The 13,003-nt window shown below is 39.8% G+C and overlaps 1 protein-coding gene across 2 annotated transcripts in view; it reads left to right on the forward strand.

Annotated features, from left to right (window-relative positions):
- Positions 1-12,396, forward strand: part of LOC142152027 (synaptotagmin-4-like) — a 79,615-nt gene extending 67,219 nt beyond the window's left edge. For both annotated transcript variants that reach the window (XM_075208226.1, XM_075208225.1), the window contains exons 3-5: positions 2,083-2,245; positions 4,291-4,457; positions 11,502-12,396. In XM_075208226.1, the coding sequence (XP_075064327.1) occupies positions 2,083-2,245; positions 4,291-4,457; positions 11,502-11,651 (480 nt within the window). In that variant the 3' untranslated portion in view covers positions 11,652-12,396. The remainder of the gene's footprint in view (positions 1-2,082; positions 2,246-4,290; positions 4,458-11,501) is intronic.
- Positions 12,397-13,003: the final 607 nt, after the last annotated feature.

Consider the following 13,003-nt stretch of genomic DNA (forward strand, 5'->3'; position numbering starts at 1 on the left):
TGAATACTGCTAACTACACTGTACTGAACGAACTTCTCTATTACCTACAATATGTTACTCTCTGCTATTTAGACTGCTTTGTCTTTATCCCCAACTATGCGGTCTGTCCTCCATCTTGTGCTCACTATCACGTGCACACTTTCTTTCCCTCATGTGCACCCTCACACTCTCTCTATTAACATATACATATAGACACACATACATTAAGATGACATACTGATATTTCACTTACATACCTTATTTCACTTTTCCACACTTACATAAACATACACATAACTTAATTACTTAATAAAAAATAAATAATATACCACATTAACTTAGCACACTTTCTACACTGTGTTATTATATGTGTGTCACGAATGCCCGGCCTGTCCCAGATACAGCAATCTGAACAGCTGGCCGTGACTGGTGTCATCTTAGTCACTTAGCAATGTTCTGCCACCACATAGGATTTATTATGGTGTCCATACGTTCACCAAAACCACTTATTAATGTTTCACGCTTAAATCACATACACATGTAGCATGAGTCTCCCTGGGCTTCCTAAATTCACAAAGAATCATAGAACACACTAGATTAAATTTATTTAATCTGAAAAAATGTTTCCAAGGCTTAGTTACAAAAAAGTTTATAACAAGACACACAATAAGTTGTACAAATAAGTTTCATAAATAAAATAGGAAATAAAACCAGAGTCACTACTTACTAGTAAAGACTTTGGGCTAGATTTACTAAATGGCGGGTTTGAAAAAGTGGAGATGTTGCCTATAGCAACCAATCAGATTCTCTCTGTCATTTATTTAGTACATTCTACAAAATGACAGCTAGAATCTGATTGGTTGCTATAGGCAACATCTCCACTTTTTCAAACCCGCAGTTTAGTAAATCTAGCCCTTAGTGTGTGTGAGGGAACACAATTGAGAAATATGGAACATTTCAGTCTTGATAGAATCCCTCATGAAAATGCACAATGTAATGTCTAAAGCAGAAGATTTTAAACCCTTATTACACACTCTTCACCCCCACCTTACGAATTACATTTTCAATTAGGTCAGATTGATTCCCAAAATGACATAGAGCATTCTGAAGTGAGTTATTGATGTCCTGAGATCTGGAATGTTCACAGGGCCTGAGTTCTCACCTCTGCTCGTTTGAGTGGCTAGTTCGTTTATAACTTTGTGGCTTCAAACTTTTCGGAGATGCTTATCTCCCCAGGCCTGGCTAGTTTCAAAAGATTATTGACACTTGCATAGGTGCAGACTCATGTCATTTAACAAAGCACACGTTGAGATTACATTACAAGGTTACATACAATATACATTGTTATTCCTGAATATTAAGGGAAAATAACAATAGTACAAAATCGTCACAATATGTTATTGACAATAACTATTGTTAATAAGAATACATATTATCTTAACTGAGACTTTGTGAAAAATGTTTCTTGATATGATTATATCATAAGTCCCTGTATAATAATGTGTCTATCAGAGCAAATTGAGCAGAAATTGAAAAAGGGCTGGGTTTAAACTAGAGCTTGCCCTTTGTGAGTGATAATTAATGAAGGTAGGTATTAAATGGTTATTAGCATATTAGCATATTTACCTCACCAAGTCTGGTCTTCCAGCTCAGGTGCACATGCAGTAAGCAGTGATAGAAAATCTTCAATATGGCACAATGATAAGAAATAGACTCCTAAATGCTGAGGGGTGAAACAAGGACCAACAGTCCTATTTCTCATCGTACAGTCTCAATCTTCCATGGGCAAAAGAGATATGCCTATTTTATTGGGCGTCCGGCTATAATAAAATTGGGGTGTGACACAGGCATTTGTTCCTGATGTGTACTGTACCTTCTCTAACAAGAAGCCTACGCTATTTGGGATATAATGCAGCATTCAGGATTCTCCTAGTATCATTCACTGTCAGGGACAGTAGATTAAGGTGTATGGACTTAATTTACATGCTCCATTATGTTTAGATAAACTATATATTAAGTTGATTAGGTCACATTTTAGAGGTGACCTTATTATAATTTGCTGTAACTTGTTATAATCACAGCCTGTAACCTCTTTCTCTGTAGAGTCTGAGCACTATGGATGTCTTCTCTCCTCCAACATCCACAGCCAAGACTCCTGGGCAGATATTGATCCTCCTGCAGCATCAGGCATTAGCCAGTCGTATCAAAGTGATGGTGCAGAAGGCAGAGAATCTGATTAAACGAACCCGTATTCCAGGAGCTCCAGGTGAGACGCCACCCAGTAAGAACATGTACATCATGATACACATCCGCCGCAGATCATTTTGGCAATTTTTGTATTTCATATAGATTATTCATAAGAATAGTTATGGTAAATTTAATTTACAATGAAACCACTGGAGGCAGCATGTATTAAATCAGATCTGTTACTTTACTGTTTATAAATATCCATATGGACTCATCGCCAATATTACTACACAACATAGCAGTGTCCTTGGATCTTCAGCTGTACGGACAAAACCACCCTTTACCTGGTTAGGCTGCAAATGGACACACTTTGGGCCTTGTGGGAACGGTAGTAGGTGAAATCATCTTTTTTCAATACTATGTCCTTAAAGAATTGAAGTATGAAATCTCCCAGTTACAAGCAACTATACTTGCCTTTTGAAAGTGGTAAATGGGTAATATATAACCACTTACACCAGTTCTACGCTATCAGCCTATGTTAACTGTAGTCTTTTATGATTATCTGCCTTGGACTCATTCACAATGCACACATGGTCTATTGCATTTCACTACACAATGAGCACAACTTTAGCACACTTAAAAGTATGGTTTATTGCTCACTCTAAAGGACAGGCATACACTACTTGATAGCATAGTGAATGCAGTACCGACTGTGGATGCAAGAAAATAGTTCATGCAGAATGTTATAAATGCATATAAATAGTGGATGTTTATTGCTCATTGGAATAAATTATCCAAGGCAGGAACATTGAAAATTTGCTCAGCATGTAGCTTAAGGCACGAAAAATCCAGTGTATACTCAAATCAGAAAATAATATAAAAAGTCTGTTTGTACAATACACTTGGATTTAGCGGCAAGAAGATCATTGGTAAAGGTGGTTTCTGTGGAGGGGAGAGACAGAAGCAGATTGGAAAGGGTCAAGAAAGAAGATGTCAGAAAGCGAGTTGGCAAGGCGGGAGTAGACGAGCCCCTGAAGTATTTTTGAAGTGATGGGGAGAAATAAATTGCGTGGTAGTTTGACAGTGAGGTGGGATCAAGAGAGTGATTCTTGAGAATGGAAGAAACATGGGCCTGTCTGAAAGAAGATGCCTGTGGAGAGGAAAAGGTTGAAGAGGTGGGTGAGGTGGAGGCAGACATTAGGTGAGAGGGGATGGGATAGAAGGGGCTGGTTGAGGGGTGATAAAATGAGAAAAGAACATTGACTTCAACCATGGTGGTGGGGTGGAAGTACCTCAAGGTAGGGCCGCTAGAGGGCGCTGGTGAAGAGGCATTATGGGCCTGGCTAGAGGAAATATCCAGTCTGATGGATGGGTACGTGTTTGAATATAGTTATAATGTTTGCTTGGCGTTATCTCGTGATAGCTTTTGAAGGAAACTCTATTGTTCTGTCTTACATTGTGACACTGTGAACTGGCCTGTATTTTGTTTCCAGTCATATGGACCATCAAGTATCTGTAATAGCCATACTGTTTAATTCCCATACATATATAAACTTGAATACATTATACCTGTACAATGTGCTAAGTGATTTTAACAGGGGACATATGTATGCCAGTAGTCATGTTTAGTTGATGGGGCTACCTGGCTCCTGGGATTTGTTCAGCCCTAAGGTATATAATTCCATATATTGTTTATATCTTTTTATTAAAAAACAAAATGATGTGGGCCTGTAAACTTTTTGCTCTGGTCCTGTGTATGATTTCCTGAAGATTCATTAATCATTTACCTTTAGAGCCTCACATGGTAACGAGACATTCCTGTGGCCTTGGCCACTGCTGTGGGGACTGCAGGTTACCTGCTCACAGCTTAGTGACACTTTGCTGAGCAAAACAATTTGACACGTTTACCAATGGATGTATTATATTCCCTTACACCGTGGTCATTTAAATAAGGTTTTATGCAATATGTGAAAATGATTGCTTTTTATCACTGTAACAGCCAGATGTACAAGTTTACCAGATTGCTAAACAGAGCAACTATATACTGAATAATAATAATAATTAGTATTATTATTATTTTCAATTTCCCAATTAATTTATTTTGCCATTCCGCCCAAAATCTAGACCACTTTGTCAGCATCCGGCTGATCCGAGAGAGCCAGGTAATGGATATGAAGGAGACGCGGGCAGTTTCAGGGTCCAGTCCTGTGTGGAATGCCCCATTTCTATTTGATGTCCCTCTGGAGTCTGTGCAGAGTCAAAGTCTGCATCTAGAATTCTTGGTGATGCAGGTGAGATGCAAGAAGCAGAAAAGAGACAAAATACTTTAATTTCTGTAAACCTAATAGAGATATAAGATAATAACAGTACAATATGTTTATTATTTATGTGCCATTTTATTGCTGTCTTTGTGGAGGAGGAGATTAAAAGAACAGAATTTTTGTTAGTTTAGTCATTTATGAGGCAAGTTTAAAGTGCATCTCTCATGCTATATTTTACAAAATCTAACAATAATAGTGCAGCCTAATTCAAAGTTGAATAGCAATGTTCAGGTATCACCATACAGGCCATTCATGAAATATTACTCTACGAAAATAGTATCATCAATATCCTAGGTATTATTTAAATTAGCTAATATGGTCATAGTCTCCTTTATGCAAAGGCCAGTGTACAGAAAGCTGGAAGATTAATGTAACAGAACATTTATTGGGAGCACAGTGCTTGCAATGTTCACACTCTCATTAATGCTCATGAATATTTATAGCTGCCCAGAAGATCTCTAAGATATCATGCAAATATGTAAAAATATAATTGTAAAATACACTATAAAGATGATGCACTTAATGCATGTAACAGATGATTATTTATATTGTATCTGTTTATTGTGCAGTGTGGTTAGGTACTATTTCAGAATACGGGATGCACTTATTCTCAAACAGATGCAAAACAATTCTAAATGTATAAATAAAAATAACAATGTTTTATTGCCTTTTTAACTAAACAGTTTTATAATTGATTAAACTATTCCCAGTGTTTTCCTCTATCCAGTCCTTAGAGCCACAAACCAGTTCACCACATTTATCTTTCCCATCTGATTGGAAATTTATTTTTATGGTATTAAGACATTTTCTGAAATGTGTGCTTAAAATAATAGCCTGAATCTATTCATTTGGAACTACAGGCCCCCAAATACTAGAGTAATTCAAGAAATGCTATGGTGCAATTGATACACAATTGGATCCTCTACCAATGATACAAACGACAACAATGCCCTCTGTTTTGTCCTTTGCCCACATAAGTGTTTTTAAAATTGGTAAAACCTTACCTGCTGCTGGTAGATAGTAGTTTGTACGAAAACTGAAGGACATTATATTTAGGCCCATAGCTCCCACTGTTACTTAATAGTTACCCCCAACACAAAGTAGCTGTAGCTAGTAGGTAGTTATACTCTATCCCAGAGATACTCTGGGCCCTGCATGAAGAGGGAGAAACATCAGGAATTAGTCAATATGTTTGAAGATGTAAGAAAAGTGGTAATGCAGGTGTAACAGTGGAGTGAGGGGAGAGTGATTACAGGTGGCATCAGAGAACAAACAGCATTATTTACCAAGCTGCAAAATTATGGTCACAAAATGCATATATTTTTGAGCAAATGCACCTATTTATCCACTGTTCCCATATATGGGTGCACCCATCTGTTCTACATTTGGAGAGTGCCTCTGTGAAGCTCCTTTTTGTGACCATTTATGAATTTGTGGGCTGAGATGGCAATGTGCATGCCAACAAAACTAAAAATGTCACTTTGAGGATGTGTAGAAACAGGCTGCCTTAAAGGGGAAAGAGCGGTCACCCACTAAACCGCCAATGCCTCCCTACTGGGGCCCTGCAAGCTAATTTAAATTTCTCACCCTGCTGTGTGGAATGTTGTTTTTGCATGGGACATAATACAGTGCCTGCACTCAGACAGTGATATCCTGATCTGCCCAGCTCCTTCCATCAGAAGCAGCTATAATTTATGTCTCTGATTTCAAAGCCCTCATGAGACCTTAAGCGAAATACATCTATGCCAGGGACATTTCTTTTTGTTCTCTATGACACATACCTATTATGATTATAATAGGGTCAATTTCCGAACCCTCTCCATTATACCATGTAATTCTAATCTCAGTTGTTGCCAACGCTTACTAACATATTAAAATAGCTTCACATGGTGGGTTGCTAGACTACCTTTTCCAGGTCAGTAGGAACTACATTGACTCCTGTGCACTGATGTGCATGTATAACCATTGACCACCTCCTCTTCACAGATAATCAACCTGAGCAAAGGATATCAATAAAAGCAATCACTTTTAAACAGTTCTTTCACTCTGGCGATCTAGAGCAAATAACACCTCAATATATGCATTACGTTGTGTACTATTGGTGCACAGGGCCGTCTCTTCCATTGGGCACAATGGGCAGGTGCCCGGGGGCCCGTCAGAGGCAGCGCTAAAAAAAATCCTGCAAAAAAAAGAAGAAGAAAATACTTGCGGTCAGCTGGCTATCCGGCTCCCTCCCTGGTCTCCTGCTCCGTGCGGCGCTCGCAGTGCATGTCGGGCGTGACATCATCACGCCCGCCCGACATCCATTGCGGAGCGCAGCACGGAGGAGTCCCCTGCTGCCTGCTGTAAAGCTGTTTTTTCGCGCTGCAGTGACTTGGAAGAAGAGTGAAGAGGATCTCATCGGAGAATAAGGTAAGTTAAGGTTTGGCCAGGGACAGGTTCTTGTACAATGTTCTTCTGGCCACCCGAATATCTCGCATCTTTGAAAGAGTCCAGAAACAAAGCCATCATCATCATCATCATCATTTATTTATATAGCGCCAACATATTCCGTAGCGATTTACAATTGGGGACAAACACAGTAAACTAATAAACAAACTGGGTAAAACAGACAAAGAGGTGAAAAGGCCCTGCTCGCAAGCTTACAATCTATGGGACAATGGGAGATTGACACATGAGGTTAAGTCTACATTTTGCATCTTGGCCCAGCCAGACTGCAAAGGTAAAAGTGCCAGAGGTAGAGTTCCACAGACTGAAGTCTGGATACAAGATGGGCTTCAAAACAACAATAAAATTAGAACAAGGGCTGACAACTTTTCAAAATTTTCTTACAATTTTAGATAAATTTAGACATGTGGACTTTTAATGTAGTAAAACTGCAGCAAGATGTGACACAATGTAGACATTAGAGCAACCAATGGGGCAACCACGAAGCATATATAAATAAATATATATATATATATATATATATATATATATATATATGTATATATATATGGGCCCCGGTGCACTGCTTTGCCCGGGGGCCCATAATGTTGTTAAGGGGGCCCTGTTGTTGCACTTGTTGCGTAACCCGGGTTATGTGAAAGTCTTTAGTGCATAGCTCCAGTGATTACTTCCACACGTATCCACAAATGAAATAGCAGTTAATAAACTTGTCAGTGTCATTCTTTGTTACAGTTAACTGAATCTGTATCAGCCCCAATCATGAATAAAAGGAGATTACACTGTAAGTCTTTTGCAGCATGTGTACATAGGTTAAGATGAATGACCACACTTATATGTCACCAAAGAGGCTGCTCATCTGTGGTTCACTCAGACCAAAAGACTCTCTCGGGCCAGGGGCTAGCTTTGTATGCCCACAGAAGGAGTTCATATAGAGGCTCAGTCACAGGTCTGATGTAAAACATTACCACAGCCTGTACATACTCACCAAGCTGCGAAGTGATCAGGCTCTCTAACCCTCCTCACTGGCTGGCCACGTCCGCCACACACTTTTCCTTCTGCAGCTTCTCCACACACTCCCAAGATGGCTGCTGCCGCTTTTTCCCCAGACAGCTCCTATTATCTGCTCTCCTCCACACTCCTTCATTTTTTCCTTCCCCCAGCATCCTGGACTGCTGGGAGAGCCTATCAAATTTTTCCCGGAGCTCTGTTGTTCCTCTCATAGCACCGGCTGAAAACCAGGACTGTGTAAAGGAAACAAAAGAGAGGAAAATCAGAAGACACAATGATGGATATTATGACTTCTGATTTGGGGAGCACGGTGGCTAAGTGGTTAGCACTTCTGCCTCACAGTGCTGGAGTCATGAATTCAATTCCCGACCATGGCCTTATCTGTGTGGAGTTTGTATGTTCTCCCTGTGTTTGCGTGGGTTTCCTCCGGGTGCTCCGGTTTCCTCCCACACTCCAAAAACATACTGGTAGGTTAATTGGTTGCTATCAAAATTGACCCTAGTCTCTCTCTCTCTGTCTGTGTGTGTGTTAGGGAATTTAGACTGTAAGCTCCAATGGGGCAGGGAATGATGTGAGTGAGTTCTCTTTACAGTGCTGCGGAATCAGTGGCGATATATAAATAAATGGTGATGATGATGGTGATGATTGGTTCTTCTCCTCACACCCTGCCTTCTGCAGCAAATTTAACGTGGTCAACAAATGTGTTCAGCATTTTAGGTAATGCAGCTTTAATATAAGGTAACTTGTATTTTAGGTTTAGTGGTGCTTTAATTTATTTGATTTATTTGGGACAGGCTAATGGTCACATGTTGAATTTATGGTAGTATTGCCATATTTACACATGAGCCTAACTTATTTGCAAGCTGCTTTTTTTACTTCACCATCAGAACCATCTGATCAGTTAGCTTCAACTTGTGTGTTCCAAGTCTTGTCTCTATGTACACTTTAGGTAAAATTTCTGAACATGCACAAATGTCCCTCCGTAATTCATTTTGTGTGTGGAAGTGTGCATCTGTGTCCTCCTAGCACATTAAAATGTTGTACACCATAGACGTCACCATCTTGAAGTGCTGATCAATGCTCATTTCTGTAAAAATGTGAAAATTTGGTCAAAAATATAAATAATGCTTAGTGTGTTTATGCAGCGCTTATGTACGTTTTCAAGAATGGCAATTATAAAACAATAATGTCTCATCATTGGTTGTTATTATTCACATAGCATCCCAATTGTAAAGCGCTACGGAATTTGCTGGCGCTATATAAATAAATGTTGATGATGATGATGATGATGATGATGATAGCATTTAAAATTACATTGTTACCAGCTTAACCCTATTATTAGTTATTTGGATGTTTTTTTGTTTATTTAAAAAATCATTATGAGTTTTAAAAAGGTTTGTAATATTGTAAAACACGTTTTTCTAAACAAGGTGCTTTCATTAATACCATTAAACTTTGCTATACATCCGAATGCCCCCTATGTAAAGGATATAATAAATACTTAACATATTTTTACAGTTTCTTAACTTGTTTTTTGTTTACAAAGATTGTAGTTTACTTGTACTGTAAATGATTGTAGTGCTGCATATGTGTTTAATTTGCGGTTACATTTTTGTTATGAGAAGAGGGAGACAGAAGGGAAGAGAGCCCTGCTCCTCACAGTTTACAACCTAAAGGGGAAGGGAGACAAACAAGGTGACACAGAAGGAATAGAGATAAAATAGTATACTTGCCAACTCCCGGGAGTTGGGGGCGTGACTGGAGAGCGGGAGGAGGCGTGACAAGGCCAATCGCTTCATTTTGGCCCGCCCCCCGCAAAACTGTAATTAACATTGCGGTGCCAAAATGACGCGATTGGCCTCACCCCACCCCCTCCTGCCCTCTAAAATGGCGTGATTCACCGAGAATCGCGTCAAATGACAAATGACGCGATTCTCTGTGAAATCCAAGATGCGGGAGAAATGCCAGCTTGCCCGGGAGTGCTGGCAAGTCTTCCGCATCCCGCAATTGCGGGCCTAAAATGACGCGATTCGCCCCCTCCCGCCCTCTAGACACGCCCCTCTCCCGGATACAACTTGCCAAAAGTAGGCAAGTATGACACATGTGTGTTAAATGTTTAGAGGTGAGCCTGAGAGCACCATAGATGAACCTCCCTTAGTGATAATGAGAGTGTAAAAACTGTTAGGGGTGTGTGTCCAAACATCTGTGTAGCCTGTGTAAAACTGTGTGTCAGAGTGACTGGTGAGCGGGATCAGCCCCTTGTGTACATGTCACAGATGTTTTGAGTGTGCTTGAGAAAATGTGGCTATAGCTCCAGCAGGAAATCCTCAGTAGTTTGTTCCTATAGAGTTTGTCAGTTTGCTATAATGTGGTTTGTAATGATGATAGGGTCCTTTCTGAGGCCTTCAGGTAGAAGACATCACTGTGCAGTATGGAAGTTATAATGCTGTGTGGAGAAACTAGTGATTCCCATGTTGTTTAAACGGTTTTTCAATATATTATGGAGCTTCAGCAGTTTCTGACATTTTTGCTTTCAGTAGCTGTTAGAAAACGTTATCACTAGTTATCCAGCTAGGGGGAAGAGCTCCTTAGGAAAATAATTATCCTTTAAAGGCTACCTCAACTGAGACCTGTAGTCATGCACTTATTCTGCTTACATTGCTGATAAACATTAGGAAATTGAAATTGAAACCGCTCATTCTGCCATTTTCACTTCATAGCACTTGGGTCAAGGGTTTGATTCAAGCCAGGGCTCTGTCTATGTGGAGTTTGTATGTTCTCCATGTCCTTGCATGGATGCTAAAGTTTTCTCCCACAGTCATCATCATCATCATTGCCTAATACACACACAGAAAATGGTCAATTTAATAGCAGCCAATTAACCTACCAGTATGTTTTTGGAGTGTGGGAGGAAACCGGAGCACCCTGAGGAAACCCACGCAAACACGGGGAGAACATACAAACTCCACACAAATAAGGCCATCGTCGGGAATCGAACTCATGACCCCAGTGCTGTGAGGCAGAAGACATACTGGTAGGTTAATTGGCTTCTGACAAAAATTAACTGTAATGTGTGTGTCTGTGTGGTAGGTATATTTGCCTACTCTCCCATAATGTCCGGGAGACTCCCGAATTTCTAGGAGTACTCCCACGAGAGCACCCTCCCACATCTTGTCCACTTCCCTAGTGAATCGAGTTGGGGTAGCTCTTAATTATGCAATTCACAGCAAGTTGCATTATCCTTACCCTGTATCCACCTGTACGTAAGCAACGGGGCCACGATGACACAATTCATGAGGGGAGATCCAATGTGTTGGCAAGTATGGTGGTAGAGAATATAGATTGTACGTCCCAATGGAGCAGGGACTATATAAAGTGTTTCATAATATGTAAGTGTTATATAAATAACTTTTAATAACAATACAATATTAATTAATATTTATTGGTTAAGCAGCCATTAATATTAATATATATTAATGGCTGCTTAACCAATTGATATTGATGGTTTTACAAATTCTTTAAAATATAATAACATCTCATTTTGTGCTTCCATCCCAGGGCCGAATTTACAACCGTGCTCGTATTCTTGGACGTGTGCTGATTGGGGCTGGGACCTCAGAAGCTGGCAAAGCGCACTGGCAGGAGATGTGCAGGAAAGCACCGGTGGAATGTTCCTACTGGCATGTTCTTCAGACAGATGTGTTCTAGGGGATGTTCTATACCCGATTCTGTGTTGATTAGATAAGGCTTTTATTGTTAAGAGAGATGAATGAGTTTAATCTGAAGTGCTGTATTGTATAACCAATAGGATATGCCTGGGAATGCTACTTGTGAGCCCCTTGGCTTACACGGCAGAGTTCTGACCTATAGGAAATAACTTGAAAAGTAATGATGTCATATGTTAAAGCAAACATAGAAATGTTTTGTTCATAGTAAGTCTTGGCATCCATCGATCATGTGCGGCCATGCATAGGTACATACAGGTGCATATAAACTTCATACATATACCTTCTGGTGTACATTTTTGTGATGACAACTTGTAGAAAAAGATAAAAAGCAAAATACAAAAAAACTAAATGCCGTTAAGGAACAACCGTTTCTTTGTGTAAGATACACATGTATATTAAAGAATATTATATATAACAAGAAGAACCAATTATTAATTCAAAAAGGTATTTGATGCTGCCATCTGTATATCTGCCTCACAGGAGAGGACGCTGGGTTTCCATTTATTGTAAATATATTGCTTTTCTTTTTGATGCTTTCTTCCCCTGCCCAATCATACAATTTGTATAAAATAGATTGTGTGACACACTATTCGTGTTTTCTCCTACAAGTCACTCTCCGGATCACACAAGAAGACCATTATTGCCTAGTGTTTTCTTTTTAATGATCTCTGATTGGGGTATACTCAATGTTTATTAAAATGCAGCATTAAAGCAATGTTGATCTACTTTTTATTTTTGAAGTAATCTTTTAAGCATAAAAGAGAAACATTTGAGTGTAATACATGTCAAATTAATATTAGTAGCAGCCAACGTGGCCGGACATAGATATTATTAGCTCCAGACACCATGAGCATAAGTGGAGGTCTAAACTTCTTTAGCCTCACAAACAACGCCCGAGCAATACCTATTCGGACGGCGGAACCCCCCACAATTGGATTGGAAATTAGTCTAAAATCTCTAAACAGCATTTCAGCTGCTCTAAACGGTTTACAGCGCTAAAATCGTCAGCATCGTCTAGACAGCCACATACACGGCACAGCATAATCACAAGACCCGGCACCTAGTATTAGGCAAGTGCTAGCTACCGAATAGCGACCTGATAATTATCGCGGACTGACTTTATGCGATTCCCAGAGAACTGCATCATGGAGGCTTCAAATCTGCCCAATTCACTAGGAAGTGGGCAGATGCGGGAGAATTGTCAGCTCTTCTGGGAGTCCGGGAGACCTACCCGGAATTTGGGAGTCTCCCAGGCATTCGGGGAGAGTTGGCAAGTATGGGCTAAATTTATCAAGCTGCAGGTTTGAAAAAGTGGAGATGTTGCCTATAGCA

This window comes from Mixophyes fleayi, chromosome 4 (genome assembly GCF_038048845.1).
Source record: "Mixophyes fleayi isolate aMixFle1 chromosome 4, aMixFle1.hap1, whole genome shotgun sequence".
NCBI lineage: Eukaryota > Metazoa > Chordata > Amphibia > Anura > Limnodynastidae > Mixophyes > Mixophyes fleayi.